This window comes from Pectinophora gossypiella, chromosome 27, assembly GCF_024362695.1.
Source record: "Pectinophora gossypiella chromosome 27, ilPecGoss1.1, whole genome shotgun sequence".
Lineage (NCBI taxonomy): Eukaryota > Metazoa > Arthropoda > Insecta > Lepidoptera > Gelechiidae > Pectinophora > Pectinophora gossypiella.
The window spans coordinates 4,541,972-4,568,022 of record NC_065430.1 but is presented as its reverse complement, the minus strand read 5'-3'; the positions used below and the strand labels follow the sequence as shown (position 1 = coordinate 4,568,022).

Here is a 26,051-nt window from a genome sequence, read left to right as displayed (position 1 = left end):
GAGGTAGGTACAGTTTGTGAGTTAAGATAAGTTATAACAAATATGACTTCTATAAAGAAAACACATAATTAAGTAGGTGTAATCTAAATATTTTCAGAGTAAAATAAAACTAAATATCAAATTTTTGCCCATAGCACTATGAGTGACATATATATTCTTTATATTTATAAGTATATACACATGCACATGTGTACGCACGTGCACACACACACACACACACACATATATATATACATACATATGCGTGTGTGTGCGCGTGCGAAAGTGTACATGTTCTAGGAGGTGTCACAGTGACACACCCACATGCCCTACGGGTGTATAAAGTCCTTGGGATCGGTCTTCGGATCGGTTCTATACAAACGGAGATACTTCCAAGCGACGGAAGAACACGCATCCACGCTACGCTGCATCATGCGGGGCAGTGTGAGAATCACCTTAAGCATTTCCGACTGCGGTCATAGAAAAATGAAATATAAAAAAGCTAACAACTATGTACATAGATTGTCAGTAACACGCCTATTTTCAGTTATCTCCCTAGCATTATCCCGTTTTTCACAGGGTCCGCTAACCTAACCTGAAGGTTTGACAGGTCCGGTTTTGTACAGAAGCGACTGCTCTGACCTTCCAACCCTCGAAGAGAAAACCAACCCAACAGGTTAGGTTAGGTCACATACCTCCGAAAATGCTTTCATCGGGAATGTGGGTTTCCTCACGATGTTTTCCTTCACCCAAATTATCCAAACATAAATTTGAAAACACCTCAAAGTGAGAGGCAAGCGTTCTACCAACTGGGATACCACGGTCGCTCCCAATTACAGCTCCAAAATCTATCAATTATCAATACCTATTTCTTCATACGATTTCGTTGCTTTCTTCTCAGATTCGGCGAGGACGATTGCCAGGAAAGCATAGAGAGGTGTTGCAAGAACCCTAAGAAGGAGGAAGAGGTGACCACTCCTGCGCCGAACCCTAACAGGCCCAAGGGTTGTGGTTACAGGAACCCCAAAGGACTGGACTTCACCATTACTGGAGGATCGGTGAGTATATTCCTTGTTATACATACACTATGTTAACTCAAAATTTCCTCCACTCGACTCTGCCTCAGCTGAGCATTTTTGTATTTTAAGTTCACATTTACATCCTCGACTTGAGGACTTTACTCACTGGAGTCGGGCATGTCATACTGCCAACATAATAAAGGTTGAGTCGACGTTTAAGAATACCGATTTTGAGCTGAGTTCCAGAACTTCCTTCCTCAACTAAGGACTGACTCAAGGAAGATTTGAGTCAACATTTGAGAATACACTCATATTCCGTGTGTATAAGTGTTATTGTTGTGGTAAAGATAGCTACGATAGCTCAAGTGGTGATCGTAAACATGCATCGCGTTGGTTTTTTGAGTGAAAAGGGCGGTTATGAAAAAATATCCTACAGACAAGTAACATAGGGAAGGTGAGAAAAACTTACGGATGCGCTGTTGGATGCAGATTTACGCCCTGGAGACACGGTTGCTCGGAGATGAAGATACATATGGCTGTGTGCACTTTTGTATAGATTAATGAATTTTTATTAAAAAGGAAGAAAAAAAAATACATGTGGCGGACCCAACAATGATATAAATGATAATTATTGAAATGTATATGTAACAATATTTGCATGCTATTGTTGATAGCTGATAAGGAGAGACTTTTATAAGCATCCATCTATTAATGTACCCTTTTCAAAAGAAAATAAAGAGTATTTCTATTTCTTAACTACTTGGCGAGTTAGTTCCGCCCACATGCAACAGATGGCGCCACCATTAAATAATGCAGTCCTGAAACGCGGTATTGAAGTTTACACAGCGAGACGCATATATACAACAACCAACATCGTCCCTTAGCTTACAACACCGCTTAAGTCATTTTTACCAACTTTACAGGAGACGAAAAAAAATGTCTTATTTAAAATATCTGTAGATTTTTTTATTGCTACTTAATACATACTCTAGTTAGCGGTTAATAAATAATTATTTATTAGTACTTATTTTGACGATTTACTTTATTTTAACCTTTATTTTCTTCTTTATCCAATGAAATGTAAAAACCGCCAATTTTCGACTTGAGCGGTGTTGTAAGCTAAGGGACGACATGACTCAAGTGGATCGTCGATCAAACTAACAACTTGTGGCTAGGGGGGATACTATGCTCTGTTCGGCAGCACATGCTAGCCGCCAAACTGGTGGTACAAAATCCCGCGAATGCATTTTCGGAGGTATGCGACCTATCTTGTATTGGGCTAGTTTACCCTTCGCAGTTGGAATGTCAGATAGGCTTAAAACCAGTCCTGTCAAATCTGCAGGTTAGGTAATCGGACCCTGTGAGAAACTGGATAACGTTAGGTCACATACCTCCAAAAATGCAACTCTCGGGAATGTGGGTTTCCTCACGATGTTTTCCTTCGCCGCTGAGCACGTGATAATCATTTATGATTCAGACATGAATGAAATTTAGGCGTGTGCTGGATTCGAATCTGCGACCTCAAGAGTGAGTGGCAAGTGTTCTACCCAGCAGCTACTAAGAAATAAATAAATATGAGGAGCTCGGTGGCGCAGCGGTAAACGCGCTCGGTCTGCGATTGTTGCTGAAGTTAAGCAACTTTCGCAAAGGCCGGTCATAGGATGGGTGACTACAAAAAAAAAGTTTTCATCTCGAACTCCTCCGTGCTTCGGAAGGCACGTTAAGCCGTTGGTCCCGGCTGCATTAGCAGTCGTCAATAACCATCAATCCGCACTGGGCCCGCGTGGTGGTTTAAGGCCCGATCGCCCTATCCATCCACAGGGAAGGCCCGTGCCCCAGCAGTGGGGACGTTAATGGGCTGATTATGATGAAATAAACAGAAGTACTTTTGAATTCCAGGGTAACGAGGCGCAGTTCGGCGAGTTCCCCTGGGTGGTGGCCGTGTTGGACGCACTCAACGACACGTACGCCGGCGTCGGAGTGCTCATACACCCGCGAGTCGTGCTCACTGGAGCACATATTGCCAACAAGTGAGTGGACCATTCTCTTCTTAACGAAGGACGTAATATAAAAAAAAAAATATATTTCTTTAACAGAGATGGTACATAATTATATTTGCAGTTGTGACCTCCTAGTAAGTTGAAACACCTGTGTCAGAAGGTCACGCTCCTCCATATCCATAAGTACTTGTTGGTACCAAAAGCCTGAAGTATACCTACATCGTATTATAAGTAAACAATAAAGAAAAATAAATATGAAAACAAACGTGTGCGTGTGTGTGTGTGTATGTGTCAAGGACACTAATTAGGTCCTCTACACTAATACTAATTAGGGATAAGTGTTATACCAAGTATTCGAAAAGCTTTTCTATTTCCTTATAATCTAATAATTTGAGCCATGCAGTAATCTTTTTTCTTTTCTTTTTTCTAATATACGATCCCAACGACCCGATTACTCTAGCCACAGAGGTGGCCAAACAGCTCGCGACAACAACCACTTCAGGACCCAGATACCTAGCTACCCCACACATTCACATTCAGCGCTTATCGCTATCGACCCACAATTTTTTCAAATATTTTACCTTCAGACGCCCTGGGCCGAGGTTCGCGCCCAACTGGGCACCCTCAGGCCTGTTGTCTTAAATTTTGTACCGGGTGAGAGCGGGTGGGGAGCCTCATTTGTCCGGCCAAGTAGTTAATGCCACCTGCGGCAAATCTGCAATAAGTCACGTCAAAAAAAAAAGGTTTAAACAAAAATATGTTTTGTTACAGATATGCCCCTGGTACTTTGAAGATTCGCGCCGGGGAATGGGACACGCAGACGTTCAAGGAAAGACTGAAGTACCAGGAGAGAGTTGCTCAAGACATATACATACACCAAGGTTAGTTTTAAAAAAATTAACACATTTCTTGCTCTCCGCTCGGATCCGAGCGGGCGACCCGTTCAACCTTCAAAGTCATCAGCATCAAAGCGACGTTTAAGTGAGTCAACCGGGGCTGTATGCCGACCACTCGGATCCGAAAAATGTGTTTTTGTTATTGAAATAATAATAATAACAATATACATTGATCCATATTTACAAGCATGCACTTAATAAAAATTCACCTTAAAAAGTTTTGGTTTCCAGCTATGATTTTTATTTATTTTGTTAGCAGTGAATGTGTTAAATTAAAATTGCTTTATATCAGATTACAATGATCCTTAATTTACATAATAAGACAGTCATATTAATTAAAATAATAAATAAAATATAATCAAATCAAATAAAATCAATTAAAATATAAAATAAAGGTCACTAAATTGGTACATACATTTTTTTTTAATATTATAATTATATTAATACCTTCTCACCGGCATCGATACAAGCACATTTCTGTCGCAGCAATGCCGGAGATAAGAACAGTCCAGCCTATCGCCGATCATCCCCACTTTAACATTCATATTTGAGATTGTCAATACTGTGAGAAAACGTTCCCGAGAAATGCGTTTCGGAGGTATGTCACTGTGTTAGGCTGGGTTTCCCTTCGCGGGTTGAAAGCAGTGTGGCTAGTAAAATCTAGTAAAATATTTAGGTCGAATTAAAGTTATAGAATACGGTTGTTAATATTTGGACCTTTTCTCTCTTCAATATTGTACCTTTTGTGTTTCAGAGTTCGCTCCAAAAAGCTTGAAAAACGACATGGCTCTGCTCCTCCTCCAGGAGCCAGTGGAGTTAATGGAGCACATCAATATCATCTGCATGCCAACCCTGGATGAGAACTTCGACCGGTACAAGGGTTGCATCGCCAATGGGTGGGGGAAGAACCACTTCGGTGAGTTTTTAGGGGTCTACCGAGAGATCTCTCTCTTTATTTAAGAGCTTCCGCCATTAGGCACGTTAAGCTGTTGGTCCCGGCTGCATTAGCAGTGGTTAATAACCATCAATCCGCACTGGGCCCGCGTGGTGGTTTAAGGCCCGATCTCCCTATCCATCTATAGGGAAGGCCCGTGCCCCAGCAGTGGGGACGTTAATGGGCTGATGATGAATACCTACTAAACTAATATTCTACCATATTTTTCTCATGTCCCAGGTGTCCAAGGTCGGTACGCCGTGATCCTCAAGAAAGTGGAGATAGACATGGTACCGAATGATCGTTGTCAGACATTGCTGCAAAGGTACGTAGACGTGTCTTCGCCTAAAACGCGTGAGGCTGCCTATCCGCCAGAGCGGAGCGACGCAGCGGAATGATCCCCCATTGCTTAATATTTCTCCGTTTTTTTCCGCTTCGCTCCGCTCCGTTTCTTCGCTCCACAGGAACCGGAGAAATATTAACGAATACAGGAAGTTGTGACCAAGTTTGTGGCACTTTAAGTGCGAAATAATTCTGCGTCTATGACGAAATTTTTTTTTTGACGTGACTTATTGTTGATTTGCCTCAGGTGGCATTAACTACTTGGCCGGAATGACGAAATAAAACCACGAAAGCGCCTTTTTGAAAAATCACATTTTGGTGTGATTTTTTTAACAAAAGCGCGATTTCTTTGAGTTAATTTCAGTCCGAGTAAAAATTCAGACTATACCTATGTTTACATATGTTTCAATTGTCAATGTGTGTATGTTTCCAGTCTAATGTTTTTGTATTGTTATTGTATAGAAAAAAAAATATTAATTACTTATAAAAGGACGCCTCACCTTTTATAAGTAATTAATATTTTTTTTTATACACTTCTCATCAAAAAAATCGAAACACTTCCGTTTTCATTGTTTCTGTCCGAATTTAACACAAAAAAGAATTCATACGATGAAAAAAAATACATAAATGTATAGCTGGCAGTTTGGCCATTACAGTAATAAGCGAAAATTCTAAATTCAAAATTAAAATTTCATTTGTTTATCTTATAAACGAAATGAATCACTGTTTTGAGACAAATGTGTGTTTAGGGTTGGAGTACATTTAGCGTTTAAAAACTAAAAATTGGCGCCTATCCTTAAACTTTTTGTTTTTTATTTCAATACTGTGACTTTGGGACGTCTGAAAAAAGGTTTTTTTTCTAAAACGTATGGATACTTCGCCCACAGAAGCCGCCCAAGTTGTGGCATTGCTGGATTCTGGCCTTAGTCAGCGTGTTGTGGCTGCAAGACTGCATCTAAGCCTGTCATCTGTTCATAGAGTCTATAAACGTTATCGGGAGACTGGTTTGTTCACGCGCCGTTCAGGATCTGGCAGGAATCGGGTCACTTCTGAGCGAGATGATCGATTTATTGTAACAACTTCTTTAAGAAATCGACGCCTTAACGCTTTTCAACTGCAGCAGCGGCTTCGTGTTGTACGAAGGGTGGCTGTAAGTGACTCTACAATTAGAAGAAGGTTGAAGGATCGTGGACTGGTACCGCATAAGCCAGCAAATGGGCCGAAATTAACTGCAGACCATCGAAGAGCGCGCCTTAACTTTGCACGTGAGCACCTAAATTGGTCATACCTACAGTGGAGCAAAGTTCTCTTTTCTGATGAGTGTAAAATTATGCTGTATGGTAACGACGGAAGGAACAAGGTCTACAGAAGAGACGGAGAACGCTATGCACAATGCTGCATTGAAGAAAAGGTCAGCTATGGTGGCGGTTCGTGGACGGTTTGGGGAGGAATCAGCGCCGACGGTAAGACAGAGCTTGCTTTCGTGTCTGGGCCACGTCTGCCTGCACTAAACTGTCATCGGTACGTCGAAGAGTGTCTCGAGCCTCATGTGATGCCCTATGCACATTTTATTGGCAACGGCTTCATATTCATGCACGACAATGCTAGGGCTCACACCGCGGGCGTCGTACGAGATTATCTTAACGAAGTCGATATCTCTATTATGGAATGGCCAGCAAGAAGCCCGGACATGAATCCCATTGAACATCTGTGGGATGAATTAAAGAGACGAATTCGAGCAAGAGATCCTGCCCCAGAAACACTTAGCCAGCTGCAAGATGCAATCCAAGAGGAATGGGACAATATACCACAGCATGTGATCGTGACTCTCATCCGATCGATGAAGAACCGTATGGAAGCAGTAATTAGAGCTCGGGGAGGGAATACAAGTTATTAAATAAACGTTTTTTAGCTTTTTTTTTCATTTACGTGTGTTGTTTTATCCATTTCCTTTATACTCCATACGGAATAAAAATGACTCATTTAACAAAATACGAAACCTATGAAAAATTCATTTAAATTTAGAACATTAACATTAAGATTTGATGAGCTCATATTACTCACTATTAAACGACATTTAACATTTATTCCTAAATGTACACATTTTTCTGATAATCCTGACAAAACGTAAACTTGCGAGGTGTTTCGATTTTTTTGATGAGAAGTGTATTTATATTTTTTATTTCTTTCTATAGTCACATTAACTCTCTTTATTTTTGACTTTCCTTCCACCGTCTGCAATTGGAATACCATTGTATTTAAGTTTATAAATTATGTAATACAAACTGGACTTAAAAAAAAAGGAATACATGAAACAGTAGGAGTAGGGCCCTGTGCTGGGAGGTTTTCTGGCCACGTCTTTCCCTCAGCGATACAGATTCCGATGTGGTAATAGTTTTACAGCCAATTATATAATACGTAATTGAACTTTTGACGTTCAAAAAGCGCTGTGTAAGCCAATTTTGAAAAATATATATTTTTGTATATTATTAAAAAAAAAGCAAATGACCAAATTGGAGATGTCCTTAGAAAAGGTTCAATACGATCTACTCTGAACCGGCGTGCGTGTATGAAGCGATTGATGAATGTGGAGGAAGCAAGAGAAGTGTGTCAGGATCGAAGCAAATGGAATTCTACAGTCTCTGCTTACCCCGGTGGGAAATAGGCGTGTGTTTATGTATGTATGTATGTGTAAAAAAAAGCAAAGCTAAAAGACAAAAAAAAAAGCTTTAGCTCTTTTAAAAGTAGCATGCAAAATGCTGCACCGACAAGAGCGTGGCTCTTAAATTTATCTTCTTCTATCGTGTGGGTTGTGAGGTGGAGTACCAACCTCATCAATCCTGGTGTCAGGGTTACTATTGAGCCGCCAAAGGCCCCTGACATGGCTCATGTAACGACTATTTACTTACATCAGTAAGTAGTAACCGGGACCAACGGCTTAACGTGCCTTCCGAAGCACGGATCATCTTACTTTTTGGACAATCAGGTGATCAGCCTGTAATGTCCTAACCAAACTAGGGATCACAAAGTGATTTTTGCGATATGTCCCCATCGGGATTCGAACCCGGGACCTCCGGATCGTGAACCCAACGCTCAACCACTGGACCACAGAGGCCGTAGTAAATTGATGATGATGATGTATATTATTATTATATTGTAGGACCCGGCTTGGCACTAACTTCAAGCTGCATAACAGCTTCGTCTGCGCAGGCGGCGAGCCCGGAAAGGATACTTGTCAGGTAAGATCCACTGACGTTCACTGTATGACTATACGGCTCACCTATCACGTTGGTCTAACTGAAAGCTCGGTGAGGTGTGGATACTTAGTTCATCTTGCATTGAATGTACGGTCACGAGCATTAATATGTATACACTTTGGTACCATGTCACATTAACTTTTTTGACAAATTGAACTATAAGTCCCACTAAATGTCAAATATGTTAGTGCGACAGAGTCCTAAAGTGGGTAAGTACATTATATTGCTCATGACTGTACCTCTGACTATTCCAATTAAAAGTATCTCCGCCTCTGCTACCGTTGAGGTCTGCACCCGTATCCCTGGGCAAGGGTTCTACGTAAAAAAAAAGAAAATAAAAGAAAGGAAAACATGAAACAGTAGGACTAGGGCCCTGTGCTGGGAGGTTTTCTGGCCACGTCTTTCCCTCAGCGTTACAGATTCCGATGTGGTAGTAGTTTTACAGCTAGTTACTTAATTGTATTTTTTTTGACGTTCAAAAAGCGCTGACTTTGTAAGCCAACTTTGAAAATTTTTTTTCTTCTCACTCCGGCCTACTGAAGTAAGATGCGCCCGCGGAAACGACGCGCCGAACAGGAATTGCCCCAATGGAGGGCACAGAAGATGACTCTGTCCCCCCCTAGTGATGAAAGAAACTTAGTCTTTCAAGGCCTATTAAAAAGACTAGACTAATTTTTAACGCCTTACGACTAAATTAGTCTTGTAACCCTTTAGTCTTTAGTCATAAGACTACAAATAACGACTAATTTCAGTCGTAGTCCTTAACCTTATAACGTAAAAGGCTTAAAAGACTAAAAGGACTGAAAGTGCCTTATAGCCTTTAGTAGCGCGAGCGCTAGTCCTTCGTGCATGATGCATGTCGTATTATAATACAAAAATCATTAAACATTTCTGAATATAACTTATGTTTTTTTTTCTATCTATGTGGTTAGTAGGACACAAAAGATGATGCATGAGTCATATGTAATACTCAAGTGCTAGTCCTTTTAAAAACAACTTCAGTCATTTTAGTCTTTAAGTTTTTTAAAAACAACTATAGTCGTTTAAGTCGTTTAGTCTTTATAATACAACGACTAAGTCTTATTAATAAAAACTCGAACCTTTAGTCTTCATTTTAGAGTCTTAATAGGCCTTAAAAGACTTAGTTTCTTTCATCACTAGTCCCCCCTGGGGCTGGGGTTTTATATGAAACAATCACTAAAGGAGCTTATGTTGTTTTTCTCTCTCCAGGGCGATGGTGGCGCTCCCCTAGCGTGTCCAATCGGTAACGACCGCTACAAACTGACAGGTCTCGTCGCGTGGGGCATCGGATGTGGCCAAAAGGACGTTCCTGCCGTCTACGCAGCCGTCGCCCGCTTCCGGCGCTGGGTTGACGACAAAATGGCCGCCTGGGGACTCGACATTTCCGGTTACAATGTTTAAAATGATTCATGTAACTCACTTTTTATTTTGACATACATAATGCAGAAAAAAAAATAAAAGAGAAGGTGCAGGTCGTGTCGTATCGGGAGGTGAAGGTTTTGGCGGGAAGAAGAGAGGAATGGCGGTTACTCCACCGACAAGAGCGCAGCTCTTAAATAGAGAGAGAGAGAATCCAGAAAAAAAAACATCGCAATTATAAAGAAATAAATCCTAAAACCCGTATGCTAAGATGTTAACTCAACTGTTCCTCCACTCGACTCAGCCTCAGCTGAGCATTTTATTTTAAGTTGACATTTACGCCCTCGACTTGAGGACTACTCACTGGAGTCGAGTATGTCATACTGCCAACATAATAATACAAAAATGACGTCATGCCTTACTGGAGTAACCTCGAGGTAAGGTTGCGGCGCCGTCTAAAGGTGGTATTAATAAACTAATCTCAGCTGAGACTGCCCTCAAGATCATGCTCAAGTCACTGTTTTTATATGACAACTGTCACATTGACATGATCTTGAGAGCAGTCTCAAAGCTGAGTTAAGTTTATTAATACCACCCTAAGAATACCAATTTAGAGCAGACTTAGAGGAATATTTGAGGCCGCGTTCCCCTGACAAAAATATAGATGGACCTGTCTATTACCTACAACACACACACATAATCGGCCCATATATACGTCCCACTGCTGGGCACAGAGAGAGCACACTCCACTACGCTGCTCCAATGCGGGTCGGTGGAGGTGTTTTTACGGCTAATAGCCGGGACCAACGTCTTAACGTGCCCTCCGAAGCACGGAATCATCTTACTTTTTCGGACAATCAGGTGATTCAAGCCTGAAAAGTCCTTACCAAACAAAGGACAGTCTCACAAAGTGATTTCGACAATGTCCCCATCGGGAACCGAACCTAGACCTCCAGATCGTGAGCCTAACGCTCTTACCACTAGCCCACGGAGACTGTAAAAAAAAATATTGGCAGAGGCTTAAAAATACTTGTTGCTGGAATCTTAGGGTGGTATTAATAAACTAATCTCAGCTGAGACTGCCCTCAAGATCATGCTCAAGTCTCTGTTTTTACATGAGAACTGTCACATTGACATGATCTTGAGGGCAGTCTCGAAGCTGAGATTAGTTTATTAATACCACCCCTAGATCAGATTTGTATAGAACTATGTTCTAACCTATATTGCTTCTCTTTATTTTGAACAGAATAAATCATTATCAGTGTCTGAAATCCATGAAATTAGAAGGTTAAACGGACCAAGCGTTGGACAATGCCATCTATATTTTGATCAAGGAACTTGGCCTGGAAAGTCACTCATAACAGGAGTCAGTTTCAACCAATTAGAGGATAGAGTTTCTATATGTATATCAAATAGAAATTGAGTTACACGATTTGGCTTCTGAGCGGAAACGATAGATGTCGCTTTTGACTTGAATAATAAAGATTTCTTACATATTTTTAAGTCTATTTTGGTTTTATTTTTGTTGTATTATTATCTCATTCCTTCGCAAATTGCCTTCCCAAAATTTTATATTCAAATTCAAATTCAAAAATATCTTTATTCAGTAGGTAACATAGTTACACTTTGAATCGTCAATTTTTACATAACGAACGTCTCATCCGCCTAAAACTACTGCAGCTTCTCACAACCTGTATAGCCGGGGAAAAGAAGCTGCAAGAAAAACCTATTGGTCAATAACACACACAAACTGGGTTGCGAGGAGTTTAAATTTAAAGCTTCGGCTAAAAGGACTTGTTTCCAATCCATAAAAAACAGCTGTCGACATCCGTCAGAATCGGAAAGTTTGAATGAGGGTAGTTACATCGACAACATGTCAAAGTAAGTACGCTTCGAAGTGTTGTCGGTGAAACTACCGTCAAGTATGCTCAGTCATATGACAAGCCGCCATTGCTAGCCCATTGATGACGTAGTAATACCACTGTGTTACCATTAAGTTGGTATCTCCAACATTCAAAGGACGTAAATTTTATTATTGAAAATTAAGTGATTAAAGTATTAATTACTATTATTTGTCACATAAATAAAAATCATTAAAACTGTAAATAAATCTGTTAAAATTTCCTTGCAAAGTAAATATAAAAACATTGGTCGTGGGTAATTTATTTTTCACGAAATGGCAACACATGGAGGAATGACGTCAGCTGGGCTAACCTTGAGGTGTTAGCTGTCACTTTTGAACATACCTGGTTTACTTATGCCATGAGCTGAGTCACACCCCTCAGTATTCGATACGGTGTCACTAACACTTGTATACTTTATACCTCTTGGGGGATGCAGGCGTAATGATTTTAAATTTGTCAAAAAATAAACTTAAAGCTCATGTGAAGCTTACTTTATGTCATGAAGCTTATTATAAGATTAATGACTACCTAAATGATAAAAATGTCTGTTGAATGTATACCTCTAGTTATTAAATAACTTGTAATGTATACCCTCATTGGTTTTTAAAAGATGTGTTGCTGTTGCAGTTTCTTGTCATTTCTTCTCCTCAGCCATAACACCTTGCGAAATGACGTAAATTCAAAAATGTTACCTTGACCTTCAACAAGTTTATCCATAATAATTAAGTTGAATAAATGATTCTGATTTCTGACGGTACGTTATAATTTAACTTTAACAGTAGGCAAGGCAGCGGAACAGTTGGCCTTCTCAAGTTCGGCGTGAAGTTGCTTCAGTCTCGCTCGCGCCAACGTCAGGTTGGCGTTCGTCGCGCGCATGCTGTCCTGTAACAAGTAAATAATCATCATAACGGCCTCTATGGTTCAGTGGTAGAGCGTTGGATAATTTACATTACGGATAATGACCGGTCGCTACTAACACTGACCAGTCATTATGGAGAATGAGCGGTCGCTACTGACTTTGACCAGTCATTATGGAGAATGAGCGGTCGCTACTGACCAATCATTATAGAGAATGACCGGTCGCTATTGACAATGACCAGTCATTATGCAGAATGACCAGTCGCTACTAACATTGACCGGTCATTATGGAGAATGACCGGTAGCTACTGACATTGACCAGTCATTATGGAGAATGACCGGTCGCTTCTAACATTGACCAGTCATTTTGGAGAATGACCGGTCGCTTCTAACATTGACCAGTCATTATGGAGAATGAGCGGTCGCTACTGACTTTGACCAGTCATTATGGAGAATGACCGGTTGCTACTGACATTGACCAGTCATTATGGTGAATGACCGATCGCTTCTAACATTGACCAGTCATTATGGAGAATGACCGGTTGCTACTAACATTGACCAGTCATTATGCAGAATGACCAGTCGCTACTAACATTGACCAGTCATTATGGAGAATGACCGGTCGCTTCTAACATTGACCAGTCATTATGAAGAATGACCGGTCCCTACTGACATTGACCAGTCATTATGGAGAATTTTCTAAATAATTGCAATGCTTACTTGTACATTAAGGAGTGTCTTGTCAGCTCTGGTGAGTTTCTCCACCGATATATCAGTGGTATGCTTCACCAGCCCCTCGATAGTTGCCCGGAGAGACACGTTACATTCCCCTGGTGAAGAGATATACATTATACTCACTATATTCTAAAATGACCACCGTGGGCCAGTTGTTGAGCGTTGGGCTCAGACACCAAGGTCCATGTTTGGTTAGGACATCACAGGCTGGTCACCTGATTGTACGAAAGTAAGATGATCCGTGCTTCGAAGCTGTTGGTCCCGGTTACTACTTACTGATGTAAGTAAAGTTGTCGTTACATGAGCCATGTCAGGGGCCTTTGGTGGTTTCATAGTAACCCTGACACCAGGGTTAATGAGGTTGGTACTCCACCTCACAACCCACACGACAGAAGAAGTATTAAGATACAGCATACAAAAGTATTTACATACATACATACATAAACTCACGCCCGTTATCCCTAATGGGGTGGGCAGAGCAACAAGTAATCAAAGACTTGCAGCCACTGTTGATACGATGTCGTAAGCTGGATATGATGAACCTTATGGTGATAAGGGATCAGCCTATCGCCCATAATATTAGTCCATCATGTTAGAGGACACAATCCCTCTGTTGGAAAGAAGACACAAAAGTATACAAAAATATTACAAAAGTATTTATTTTATAAATAGCCGATACTAAGGTTTTTAGCTTTCCTGTGATAAGCAGGGATGTCCTTGCATGATAGTCGATATTAGATTTTTTGCCCTGCAGGTTATAATGCACAAGACGACCTTTAAATACACTATCGCGGAGCTCCATGCGTCGTAAAGTTTGCGGACGAGTGGAGTGCAAAGTTGAAGTATGAACTATTTTGCTCATACTTGTATGGCGCGCGTTTCGCGCTCACTTGGCCCTTCCAACCTCTTCCTCCTCATCATCATCATCACCAGCCCATTAACGTCCCCACTGCTGGGGCACGGGCCTTCCCTATGGATGGATAGGGAGATCGGGCCTTAAACCACCACGCGGGCCCAGTGCCTCCTCCTCTACCTCTTCAAAACTCAGGTCTCACAGAATACCAGCGGCATAATCTGAGTGAGAACCTTTTATACGGGACACCATCCACTACACATGGGTAAGCCGACATAACGTCACATTTTAATTTAGGTATAAGTTTCTGTGTTCGTTTTCCATGTTTCTATATAGAAAATATTTCGTGTGTGCGTTGACTTCTGATGTGATTTCATTATAATGGCCCCGATTCCTGCAGACACCGCCTAATTTTATTTTAAGTTATATCCGTCATTTTCATATCCGTCGAAAAGGAAAGGGACGGATGATTCACAGCTCTTAATTTTAGGAAGAATGAGTAAATCAATGAATAACCCGGGCGAATCAAAAGGTACGTCGCTGGTATGCAATCCGTTTGACGTGCTGTCTACTTAACTGTGTCGGGTTATTGACGGATGTAAAATTTTTAGACGGTTGGTTTAGATTTGTGCTTAAAATTGACGTGTGTTCCATAAATTTTATGCTTGTCGATTACCCGTCCCTTTCCTTTTCGGCGGATAAGAAAATGACAGATATAACTTAAAATAAAATTAGATGGTATTTACAGGAATTAGCAGCAGTGTATATATATGTAATCCGTGTCTGTGGTGTCCTAAATAACAAATGTTTCTTTCTTTCTTTCTCTTTCTTCTATTCCGTGGAACCAGAAAACTTGCAGCCGTAACTTAAATAAGCAAAAAATATAACATACATAATTTTTGATGCAGCAGCGAGTTGTATATCTTGGTGGGGCTGGCGGGCGGTGGAGACATGGCGCAGTGGAGCGGCAGGTCTAAGTCACTGGGGCTCGGTGGGGTTATTTTGGATTCTGAAATAAAACAAAATGGTTCATTTATACTATAATTCAAATTCAAAAATATCTTTATTCAGTTACACTTTGAATTCAAGTCAATTTTACATAACGAACGTCTCATCCGTCTAAAACTACTGCAGCTTCTCACAACCTGTATAGCCGGGGAAAAGAAGCTGCAAGAAAAACCTTAGTAGACGTTATTTAAAAAATATATATAAGGTTTAAGCCGCGGCAGCCCAGTTGGAAGAAAGCTTGACTGTCACTATAAGGTCGCAGGTTCGAATCCAGCTTTCTCATGATTTTCGACATCGTTTTTCAAATTCATGTTAGGATCATAAATGATTATCACGTGCTCAGCGGTGAAGGAAAACATCGTGAGGAAACCCACATTTCCGAGAAATGAGTGTAGGAGGTATGTGATCTAACCTGTATTGGGCTGGTTTTCCCTTCGCGGGTTGGAAGGTAAGACAGGCACTCGCTAGACAAATCAGTTACTTTTTACTAAACATCAAAACACGAAATTAACTACGAATTATTAATTACGAATTTATATTAAAAAGAGGAGCTCGGTGGCGCAGCGGTAAACGCGCTCGGTCTGCGATTGTTGAAGTTAAGCAACATTCGCAAAGGCCGGTCATAGGATTGGTGACCACAAAAAAAAAGTTTTCATCTCGAGCTCCTCCGTGCTTCGGAAGGCACGTTAAGCCGTTGGTCCCGGCTGCATTAGCAGTGGTTAATAACCATCAATCCGCACTGGGCCCGCGTGATGGTTTAAGGCCCGTTCTCCCTATCCATCCATGGAAGGCCCGTGCCCCAGCAGTGGGGACGTTAATGGGCTGATGATGATGATTAAAAAGCACACTTGAAAATTGGATCATTTTTCTTTAGTTTTACATCTGTCTTTATTAAGTAATCAGAATTTCATAATTGATCTTGAACTTTGTACACAATCACATTACCTTCATCACTCTCTGGTGCCTCTCCAGCGATTACAAACGCTTTACTATTCCTTGAATCTACATCCTGAAATAAATATGAAAAAAAAAAGTATCATAAACATGGGTAAGGTCACGAGCATTAATATGTATATGTCACCGTAAAATTATAAATAACGTTAGATTATAATCTATCGATTTGAATCTCGCGAGATTGTGAACTGTCGAATAATTATGAATCGTATCATATTGCTTACAATTTAACGTATTATTTTTCGGTAGATTATAATTTATCGAAGTGAAACCGTCAAATTGTGAAACGAAACGCACCTCGCGTGCTATACCATAGACTTACAAAACTATTAGAGTAAGCATAATGTTAATTTGGGATTCTCTTAAAATGCATAAATGTTTTTGTCATAATTTTAATTATCATAATCCTTTTTGCATAACGTTTTTTAGCATAATAGTTTTACTTTCCCATAATAACATCTAGGAATACTGGTTTGTTAGGTATAACTTATTTTTGGGATTAATAAATAGATATCCATAATTCTTTTTTAGAATAATAGTGTTTTGTCATAATTTTTACAAGGCATAACAGTAGGTTAGGGTGCGGCGGGGGTGGCCCTTGGGCCACCCCTATGCCGCCAGCATGTTTATCTTACACACGAAAAGTATACTGAATGATACGTTTCAGATTTTTTAATTTTGATACATTTTTTCTTACCATGTGATGTCAGAATTATTGATTACTTACTAAATAATTAATAAATACGTACTTGATTTCACAATCTTGAAGAGCATTTATTTTATTTGACTGACACCTGTGTTTTATTCCTAACTCTATGGACACAGAACGGTCTACTGTAAAGCCGACCAATCAGGAACAGCCGTCGGACAGTTGACAATTTGACAATTGTAATATTGTGATTTAACAGTTTTACTTCGATAGATTATAATCTGACGAATAATAATACGTTAAATTGTAAGCAGTATATTACGTTTCACAATTTTTCGACAGTTCACAATCTCGCGAGATAGATTATAATCTAACGATATTTACAATTTTACGGTGACATATACACTTTGGTACCATGTCACATTAACTTTTTTGACAAATTGAACTGTAAGTCTCACTAAATGTCAAATATGTTAGTGCGACAGAGTCCTAAAGTGGGTACATTATATTGCTCATGACTGTACTTGGTGAAATGTGGGTAATCACAAAAACATAGAATGTAAAATCACAAAAGTGGTTTTTGAAAAACAACTTTTTTTTTATTCTAAATTTTTAACAAGGCTTTGGACACCCTGAGTGATCATGCCAGCCTCATAGGTGCTTTCGTGTACCCCTTAGGCAAAGGATTGGTCAACCAGATAATATAAACTAAAAGCCTTATATGATAGTGACTTCTCCATTGCCAAGGGAAATCACTCCCTGACAGCGAAATACCCTTCTTCTCACGTCTAAATTCCGGGCACATTCCAACAATATATGGTAACGGTCATCGGTCCTATGACAGACATGGCAGACGTGAAGGTTTAAAACCACTTTGTTAACTAAACTATGCAATGGACATGTAAGTTTCAATCAAGGTAAGAATTCATAGTCCAAATTTTTACCCAGAATGAAATTATTTCCCCCCACTCCGCAGTCGAGCAGTGTGGTGGAGTATGCTCCATATCCTGTGCCCAGCCAGGGGTTTGTATATAGATTGTTTATGTACTTATATCTGTTCCATATAAGCTCTTCTTGATCTTCCCCTTCCTCTCTTTCCCTGTAGCTTCCCTTCTATGATGTTTTTAATAAATTTGTCGTGTCTAATTAAGTGTCCAATCAGAAATCAGAAATCATTTATTCGCTTAGGATAGGTAGGTACAGAGGCACAATATGGTATAAAGCAGTGTTACAGCATCTCTATCCTGCTAATTATTATTAGCATGCAAATGTTAAAAATTCAAAAATTCTCTAATACTATAAAAACTATTAGTAATAAGCCATTCGCGTAATTTAAAAGTCATAACTTTAGTGGGTCCGTTTTTAAATTTATCAGGTATCTTATTGTATACTTTTATGCACATGTTATGAGGACTTTCTAAACAAAGTGTAGTTTTTGGACAGTAGTCCCTTGCTAGTTCGTGTGGTAGTCGTCTCCTTCTAGGATTAATATCAGCTGCTGTCTTAAACAAATGTCCATGCTTTTTAACAAATCTAAATACCTCCAGTATATACATACAAGGGACTGTCAAAATTCGTAAGCTTACAAACAGCGGACGACACGAAATATAAGGTGCTTTGTTACAGATGGCTCTAATACACTGTTTTTGAGCTACAAGTGCTCTCTTGTTATCTTTGCCATTGCCCCATAGCAGGAGTCCGTAATTCAGAGTTGAGGCAACATACCCGTAGTAAGCGTGTAGTGTAACTCTTTGTGAAGTTAGTCTAGACAGTCTTCTCAGGAGACTTATTCTTCCAATCATCTAACTATTAAAGAGAAGGCGAACATTGTGTCTTATAAGGAGGCGAAGGAATTGATCTTGATAGACAAGAATGGAGAATGCTACACCGACAAGAGTGTGGCTCTTAAATTAGTGATAGTGATGTACTTATATGAAATGAATTGAAACAAATAGAGGTTTTGTTTAAAAAAAATCATATCTATTATTACACCCAAGCACAACACATCTTCCACCCATTATTATTCTGATGAAAATAAGAGAAGCAATATAGGTAGCAATGTAATTCTATACATTACTGATCCAAATATCAAGCAACAATTATTTTTATATGTTTATGTTTTTGAATAATTATGTACTCGAGCAATGAGAAAATAGGCAATTATCATGTTGAAGCTCACGAGCATTACTTTGGTACCATGTCACATTAACTTTTTTGACAAACTGAACTGTAAGTCTCACTAAATGTCAAATATGTTAGTGCGACAGAGTCCTAAAGTGGGTACATTATATTGCTCATGACTGTACAACGCTATCTATATTGTTTTTGGGGAACGAAACCTGTTAAGTCCCTCAATCACAGACAGGCATACACACAGACAAAGCAATGAAACTTACAACACCTCTCTTTGCTTTGCCTCCATGGTTAATAATAATCATCTTCTAGGAAATAGTTGCAAGATCATATTGTTTAAATATTTGTGTACTTACGGGAGATTTCGCTAATTCTATCTCTGTATCCGATTCTGACGCTTCTCCGTCGACAACATGAGCTGTTTTAGACATTATTCTGCATTAATTTTATAATTAAAGTGTTGAAAAACACTTTGTATCTCCAATATTTACAAAACAGAATAACACGAATGAGGTAGTTTTTTAATCTATGGTCACCTGTTGACGTTTCGGAGTTTTGACGTTTGTTGCGTTTCGTTGCGTTTTCTGCAACCTGAAATTGTTGAGTGAGTACAGTTGGAGACAAAAGCATTTTTTTATATAATTTCACTGTTATAAATAATGAAATTACTGGGTAACTTGTAGAAATCATTTTTTATATTTTGTTAAAAACTGTAATAGACAGTATGTACTTTTTTTGCATTTAAGACATAAACCTGGCTCAGCCGCTGCTGAAGAGCGGAGAGTTGCCGTTCCATACGTAGTATTTCCTTATTCTATGGTTTAGGTATTATTCAGCTAAGTAGACCATTTCAAATAAAACACACACAAACATGAAGAATTGTTTTACTATCAGATTGTAACGTGGACGTCTTGACACAGCGACAAATTTATAACTATTTACAATAATTAATACACACTCACATTCTCACTGTATCCCCCGTATTCAAAGATGTTAACTCGAAACTTCCTCCACTCGGGCCCAGTTAAAGATTTTGATACTTCAAGTTGACATTTACATCCTGAATGTGGGGCCTTTCCTCACTGGAGTCGAGCTGAATACCGATATTGAGCTGCGTTCGAGGTTTTCCTTGAGGGCGCCTCAACTGAGGACGGAGTCAAAAGTTCGAGTTAATATCTTAAAATAGGGGTGTATGTCTCTGTTGATAAATATCAAAACAATAGCTTAAAATATCAATCAAATTGGTATGTATAAAAGACTTTCAATAGAGGCTTACAAACCATTGAGAAGCCAAAAGACAAAATATTCTTATCTGGCTACTTTTGTAGTGAAATGATTATTGCTTTCTCTCAGACGAGGCCCTGAGCCGAGGTTTGCGCCCAACTGGGCACCCTCAGGCCTGTTGACTTATTTTTTTTATCCGGATGAGAGAGCTCAGCGCTTCCCTTTTGTCCGGCCAAGTATTTAATGCCATCTGCGGCAAATCTACAAAAAGTCACGTCAAAAAAAGATATTTTAAGCTGCCCATGATACTTTTAAAAACCATTCGCCCATAATACACTTAGTAATTTAAGATATTGCGGATATGCCGCAAGCCATTCTATTCTTACAGTTAAAATCTTTTTCATACGATATATTTTGTCGAAACAAAATTTTTAGAGTACAGAATAAGAAATAATTCTGTATATTTATTATGTGTACCTACATTTTTATTAGGTAGATAAAATTAATTAAATTAATGTCACACGATATGGCAGTTTTCCACAATTTAAATCTTTGATTTAAAAAAAATATACACGGCCGCAATCAGAGGAATCTTAGGACAGTTTTCAGGGCTTACATCCGTATTATAATATTTATGTTAACTCTTCCACTCGGCCTCAGCTGAGCAAGTTGATATTTACGTCCTCGTCTCGAGGACTTTACTCACTGGAGTTGAGCAAGTTTTCAATTTATCATTGCTTTCAATATCACCCCGAACCCCAGATCATGGCCGGAGATAAGTACAATCTGAGACAGTTACAAGCCAAAGCTTGTCAATCAAAAGGTAGGTATTATAATTCTTACAATAGGAGACAACATGAAAACAATTAATGGTGTTCTAAATTCACAACAATGTTATTTTAGATTAATTTTAAATTTTCAACAGGATCTGCTTAATAAAAGGTTGAATTGTACTATAAAAATAATTATATAAATATATCATTTTAAAATAAAGTAGCTCAATTCATAACAATGGTAAAGTTCAAAAGGCTAACAACAGAATAAATCGAAATTAGCATTTTTTTTGGGCAAATCATCCAACAAGGTATACATGTATGTTATGTATGCAAGTATACTTAATAAAATGCTAAGAAATAACCAAAACTTCAGGCTTATTAATTAATTTGGGCGTTAAAAAGGCTACGTTTAAGCAATTAATCTAAAAAAATATATTGCTATTTGATATTGCGAATTTACTTTTGTATGCGCAAAAGTCAAATTGCAATAATTAAAGCACATAATAACGGGTTCTTATGTGCTTTAATTATGATAATAACCGCGTAAACTTAAAACAATGTCAAATTGCAATATTACTTTTTTAGATGAGTTGCTTCAATATGGCCTTTTTAAACCCTCTTCGGGTTTGCGTGCTGCGCTTTTGCTATCAACAGCAATCTAAGTAGTGGCCAAGATATTCAATTCATAAAGGCACATTACGCATGTACTAGGGGTGTTAAAATGGCCACATCGAAGCAATTCATCTAAGAAAGCAATATTGCAATTTGACACTTGCGCATATAAAAGTAAGTGCGCAATGGAAACAAATGTCAAATAGCAATATTGCTTTCTTAGATGAATTGCTTCGATGCGCCCATTTAACCCCCAACGTACGTGGTATGTAAATTCAGAAGCAAATACAGATTGCTTGCTTACTAGGAGCAAATTTTAAAATAAAGTAACTAGACCTCTTTTGAGTAACTATTACTACGTATTTTTTTTTATCTTGATAACTTTACGAACACCAATTTCTATTAAGTACTTAATACGAAAGTACAAGGCATTACTATTTTAGCGCCCAATCCTAGAATCAACTTTAAAAGTTGCCAGCTAACGTTTACCTAAAAAATAAACTTTCTTGTGTGCTATTCTTGTGTGTCAGTGTTGCCAGATTACCAATAAACACTCGTATAGTCTAGAAAAGATCTAGAAATTATCTAAGATCTATACAAACCTTCCATCTCCTACAAAACATGAAATCAGTCAAAATTCATGATTTTTCTCAACCTTAATAGTCCATTATCTAAAATTCATAAGATACTTGATAATATAGTAATGATCTAGTATACTACACTAAACTATGTTTTTGCTCTTCAATTTATCAAATTATGAATTGTAGTTAAAATGGTCAAATCCTTGGGGTGTAAACGTCTGTGTTCATTACAATAAGATTCCCATTGCAATTCAGAATTTACCTTTGAACAGAACGACAGTAATTAAACAGAAACTTTGTAAAATAGGTTAGTGATAATCTTGATGATATGAATGCATGCGATTAGCTGTCTGGGAACCTGGAACTGATAATAGGCAGCCAAATTACTAAATTGCACAACAGTATTTTTTTTTAAATAAACATTTAGGGCCCTGTGCCGAGATTTTTCTTGCAGCTTGACACCTCCTAATTTTACTTTAAAGTATACCCTGTCATTTTCTTATCCGCCGAAAAGGAAAGGAACGGATGATTGACAACTTTTAATTTTAGGAAGAATGAGTAGGTAACTGAATGAATAACCCGGGCGAATCAAAAAGGTATCTCGCTGGTATGCAAATCGTTTGATGTGTGCTGTCAACATAATTCTGTCGGGTTATAGGCCAATGAAATTTTTTTTACACGGTTTTTTAGATTAGAGCTTAAAATTGACTTGTGTTTCATAAATTTTATTTTTGTCAATTACCCGTCCCTTTCATTTTCGACGGATAAGAAAATGACAGATAAAACTTAAAATAAAATAAGATGGTGTTTACAGGAATTAGCACCAATCTACAACAATATTGGCATTATTTTTCTGAAAAGCTGAAATGGCATTTGATAAAACATACTTAAGTATTCTGATAAGTTATAATAAGTCTTGGGAAATAGCAACGAACACTTTAATAAAACATCGTTATCAATATTTTTAACCATAAATCTATACTTAAATAGTAATTCCTTACTGTGTTCCTTAAAGAGTACATGTGTTGGCTCTATTTAAATGGTTCCCAAACTTACTGGCTGGCATCTATTTCTAGATTAGCATTTTATAATTTTATCTTTGATCCAGTTTAACGTATTGAGAACCACTGGTTTATTTCATTAATAATTCCATTTTCAATTCCTATAGACTATTATATTGTTATTACGTATAAAATATTAAATAAATAAGTAACAATTATTATTATTAACATTTAGTTTTCCAAGCTCATATTGTTTGTAAGGATCTATTCAAGCCGCGTTTCCACTCGGCAACTTTAGCGCGCAACATTTTGCTCAACAAGTTGAAAGTTACCGCGGAACTTTTGTTTAACAACTTTGTCTGTCTACGCATCGAATACACGTCTGTCGCCGACAACATGTCGCCAGAGGAGCTAGTGTTATTACGCGTCATGTTTCCACTCAAAAACAATTATTATTGATGTTCACCTAACGTAACTATACTCTCTAAACAAAGAACAAGCCACGCGACATATTGCGCTTCAGCTGGCAACGTCGCGTGCTGTTGTGCAACGTTGCCGTAAATGTTGAGCGTTAATTGTTGCCTATTGGATACGAGAGGCTTCATATGAACACTTTGCAACGTTGACAGTTTTCGATGCTTATCAACCCTTAGGGCTTAGTCACATCACCACTCAAATCCACGTAATAGGAAACATTAGTGCATTGCAAAATGTTCTTACAAATGATCACAGAATAAAAAAAATTGCTTCAAGAGACATATCCCTAAATTATTGACTAAAGCAAAAATTATTCTTAAAATAATAATTTAACGACTAGTGTTAGTTATACGAAAATTATTGCAGATATACGCAGTTTTACATTAGAAATTATTATGCTACATTAAAATACAGATTAAGGCTATAAATGCGAAATTATAACTATAATAAATAACTTTACTCTAAGGTATCAAAATTCAAGGTGTATTTTTATAAAGAAACAACACGATTTTCAGTTCAATCTCTTGTACAGATAATGGTAAAGAATTCGTTTTTACTTGATCAAGTGATATTTTGTTTTAACATTCCGCAGGGAAAAAGCGTAGTGTGATATTCATGTTTTAGTCAAGTACAGTCATGAGCAATATCATTTACCCACTTTAGAACCCTGTCGCACTATCATATTTGTCATTAAATGAGACTTACGGTTCAATTTGTCAAAAAAGTTAATGTGACCGTACCATTCGCACCATCTATCTGGACAAGAGTTCCAGTAATAATTAAAGTGATTTAGGTTTAAACGCGTTTATAAAAGAAGTAAGTATATCATAAACAAGACCATTTCAGAACAAAAGTAACAGATGTTCTCTTAAAATAAAATTTACACTGTAACCGAAAAGTCACTGTTTTAGACTTTAAAATAGACATATTTCTATTCGTAAACAATAAAGTATTCTTATTGAACTTAGTCAACAACATTTTTTGATATGATTTACAATTGCATTACTAGCTTACATTGCTTGAGGTTATTTGAGGTAAGTGGCGAAAAGTTTTACTGACTGTGTTGAATTAAAAACTTTTCATGAGGGTTAAAATGGCCACATCGAAGAAATTCATCTAAGAAAGGAATATTATTGCTATTTGACATTTGTTTGTATTGCGCACTTACTTTTATATGCGCGAATGTCAAATTTACAATATTGCTTTCTTAGATGAATTGCTTCGATGTGGGCATTTTTAACCCCCCAGCTCGGTCATTCTACGAAAGCTGGCACTATATTGACTATGTGTACGCCAGTAACGCCGCTTAGCGTTTGTTGCTATGTCGGACATTTGCAATAAGAACAGAATTTTTTTTTGTTTATCTTAAAATGTACTTAAAGTGGATATGTAAAACAGTGTTGTCGATATTTTTAAGCTCAATTTATTAAAATATTAGGTAACAATTTGCAGGAAATAGATACCGAAGTAGTTTTGATAGTATGTCTGTTACAATTTAATGCACATTTTTGCCATGGGGTAGGTACGCTGAAGCATTATTCGCGTATAGTCAATACAGTTTATTTTTTTGAGTTTGCACACGTGTTCTAATTATGTTTTGACTAATATATAAATTCCACCACAGATCTTTCCATTTTAAAAATAGTTTATTACTATCCAAAATTAAACATGTTAAGGTCAACTCTTAATGTTAAAATTTTAACAATTATAATAGGTGAACATGATTTTTCCTATTTATACTCAGAGAATATTTAAAATGGGTTAACATTAAAATGGAGGTAGTGAATTTAGCCAAACTTACTAAAAGCACTACCTGAGTTTTGATATTACATTTATTAATAGCGCAAAGATCTTATTAATTAGAGGAAATTAAGAAGAAACTTATCCGCTCAATCACTCCAATCGAAAAAAGTTAAAGAGTAATAGAGACAGAAATAGCTCCCTTTATTCCCCCCAAAAACATTCTTAAAATTCTCAGTTAAAATTTACACTGACTTATAAAATATGAAATGTGATAAAATTGGACAAAAGCCAAGAAAAAAATTGTTTTAAAAATAAAATGTTTCACTTCGAAAAATACGTTATCATGGTACAATAAGCATATCCAAAAGTTTTTCAGTATATAATTGTTTAAAATAAGTGTTTTCCAGTTGTAAGGAGCGGTTCATTTACCCTGTTGTTTCAATAATTAACGAATTAATGTTGAAAAAAGGGACTAGAATGTGCACGAAATAAAATTTACAAAAATTAAAAAATGGCGGAATCTACCGATGCCAATATTTTATTACAGATAATAAAGACTACAAATAAATCCTATTTTATTTATTTATTTTTATCGATAACTAAGTGTAGTAGTCTGTGCCTATCTAAAGAAATATAACCCAAAATCTATTTCACAATATGAATAAACAGTATTCATTATACCTATAACAATCTAGGTAACAAAAAAGACTAATTTCACTGATTATTTCTATGAATT

General features: G+C 37.8%; 2 protein-coding genes and 1 long non-coding RNA gene across 5 annotated transcripts in view; 2 read left to right on the top strand and 1 right to left on the bottom strand.

Annotated features, from left to right (window-relative positions):
- Positions 1 to 11,310, top strand: part of LOC126378926 (phenoloxidase-activating factor 2-like) — a 34,315-nt gene extending 23,005 nt beyond the window's left edge. For all 3 annotated transcript variants that reach the window (XM_050027455.1, XM_050027454.1, XM_050027456.1), the window contains exons 4-10: positions 881 to 1,037; positions 2,898 to 3,028; positions 3,770 to 3,879; positions 4,649 to 4,810; positions 5,069 to 5,153; positions 8,331 to 8,409; positions 9,658 to 11,310. In XM_050027455.1, coding sequence (XP_049883412.1) covers positions 881 to 1,037; positions 2,898 to 3,028; positions 3,770 to 3,879; positions 4,649 to 4,810; positions 5,069 to 5,153; positions 8,331 to 8,409; positions 9,658 to 9,849 — 916 coding nt within the window. In that variant the 3' untranslated portion in view covers positions 9,850 to 11,310. The remainder of the gene's footprint in view (positions 1 to 880; positions 1,038 to 2,897; positions 3,029 to 3,769; positions 3,880 to 4,648; positions 4,811 to 5,068; positions 5,154 to 8,330; positions 8,410 to 9,657) is intronic.
- LOC126379047 (uncharacterized) overlaps positions 1 to 11,310 on the top strand; it is a 29,703-nt gene extending 18,393 nt beyond the window's left edge. The window contains exon 2 of the long non-coding RNA XR_007568227.1: positions 10,586 to 11,310. This is a non-coding gene — a long non-coding RNA (uncharacterized LOC126379047). The remainder of the gene's footprint in view (positions 1 to 10,585) is intronic.
- Positions 11,311 to 12,404: 1,094 nt separating this feature from the next.
- On the bottom strand, positions 12,405 to 19,413 carry LOC126379000 (uncharacterized). Its single transcript, XM_050027575.1, has 5 exons — positions 19,258 to 19,413; positions 16,111 to 16,174; positions 15,050 to 15,166; positions 13,290 to 13,399; positions 12,405 to 12,593 (listed from the first exon to the last, which is right to left on the bottom strand). The coding sequence occupies exons 1-5, from the start codon at positions 19,330 to 19,332 to the stop codon at positions 12,471 to 12,473; spliced, it is 489 nt and encodes a 162-aa protein (XP_049883532.1). The 5' UTR covers positions 19,333 to 19,413; the 3' UTR covers positions 12,405 to 12,470.
- Between the last annotated feature and the right edge of the window lie 6,638 nt (positions 19,414 to 26,051).